General features: G+C 45.0%; 1 protein-coding gene across 1 annotated transcript in view; it reads left to right on the forward strand.

Annotated features, from left to right (window-relative positions):
• USP10 (ubiquitin specific peptidase 10) overlaps nt 1-1539 on the forward strand; it is a 29207-nt gene that overhangs the window by 25504 nt on the left and 2164 nt on the right. The window contains 1 exon segment of the mRNA XM_018574956.1: nt 17-82. Coding sequence (XP_018430458.1) covers nt 17-82 — 66 coding nt within the window.

Consider the following 1539-nt stretch of genomic DNA (forward strand, 5'->3'; position numbering starts at 1 on the left):
GTTTTTGTTTTCCTAGATTTACTTTCTCCCGGAGTAAAAAGCAAGATTTTCAAAGGCCAAAGGACCTACCGGCTCTTTGCAGGTAAGTGTCTCCGGTGGGTGTGGTGTGCGCTCTTGTTCTTCCTTAGCACCCGAGGCGATAAGTCCCCATAGTCTGTGAATGACCCCTGCACTAGACTTGTGCGCCGTCAAAAAATCTGTTCCGTTTCGCAATATCTGTTATTTCGTAATTCGTGTGCGAAACTCCATTCGGATTGGTACGAAATACGCATTCTCGTTAGTTTCGGCGCGTTTCCGTAACTTTACGAACATTCGTTACGTTGAAGTTAAAAAGCAAAAATACCTTTTGTTAATATATTGGAGTCGATGTGGTAGTTGTTTTTGTATCCGAAATACGAATTCCGTTAACGGATTCCGGATCCGAATTTCGTATTTCGGACTTTAACCCCTTAGTGACTGACGACGTGCAGTGTACGTCGCCAGCATCGGGGCTGTTTAAACTTGTAGAGCCGACTGTCGGCTCTACAACAGAAGCGATCCCGGCGACTTACCTGTCGCCCGATTTTACGGATGCGCGCAATTTGTAACCTGGGCATGTTGGGTATCGTTTTACTCGTTGTAACCTCATCTTTTATATTTCATTAAAAAAATGGGTATTTTGTTGTGTTTTGGGGCATTTAATTAAATTTTTCACTAAATATTGGGGTTTAATAAGGAGTTGCGTTAATATTGCGCAACATAAAAATTTGCAACTACCACCATTTTATTCTATAGGGTCTCGGCATTCAGAAAATATATAATGTTGGGGGGTTTTAAGTAATTTTCAGGCCTAAAATGTGGAATCTAACATGGGTACAAAAGATGGAAAAAAAAGGCCTCAGTCATGAAGGGGTTAAAAAAAACCTACCATCAACTCCAATATAAATGTACTTTGCTTTTTACCTTCAATATAACGAATGTTGGTAACGTAACGAAAATACGTCAACGGAATTTCGTATTTCCTGCCTGTGTATTGTAATGCGACTCAGCAGCAGCCGATCCGTATTTACGAAGTTCAGGAAAATTCGGACGAATTTCGATTCGTAACGAAACGAATCACATGTCTACTCTGCACTATAGCCTGCATCCCTATGAAGAGCCCCTGTACATGTATATTTCATAGGAACGTTTAGGGGCTGTTCGGTGTTCTGTCTCCTTATCTGGAAGCCGCTGTGCCGGGGGCAGGCTGGTTAATCGGGGGCAGGCGATGCCATTTCGGTGTCCCCTCCCGGAGAATTCAGCCCCCCGGTACGGATGGTTTCGGATAAGGGTTTGTACCCCGCGCAGCCCTCCGCTCTCTTATGGCCGTTGACTCGAGGACAGAAACGCATAGAACTGCTCTATAGCAGGGGGGTAGCAAACCTCCGGCCCTTCAGCTGCGGGGTGGAACTACAAATCCCATGAGGCATTGCAAGATTCTCACAGACGTCACTCCCGGAGAGAGATGCATCATGGGATTTGTAGTTTCACCCCCACAGCTGGAGGGCCGGAAGTTTGATA

Source organism: Nanorana parkeri, unplaced genomic scaffold, assembly GCF_000935625.1.
Source record: "Nanorana parkeri isolate BGI_ZX_2015 unplaced genomic scaffold, ASM93562v1 scaffold3416, whole genome shotgun sequence".
In the NCBI taxonomy this organism is placed as follows: Eukaryota; Metazoa; Chordata; class Amphibia; order Anura; family Dicroglossidae; genus Nanorana; species Nanorana parkeri.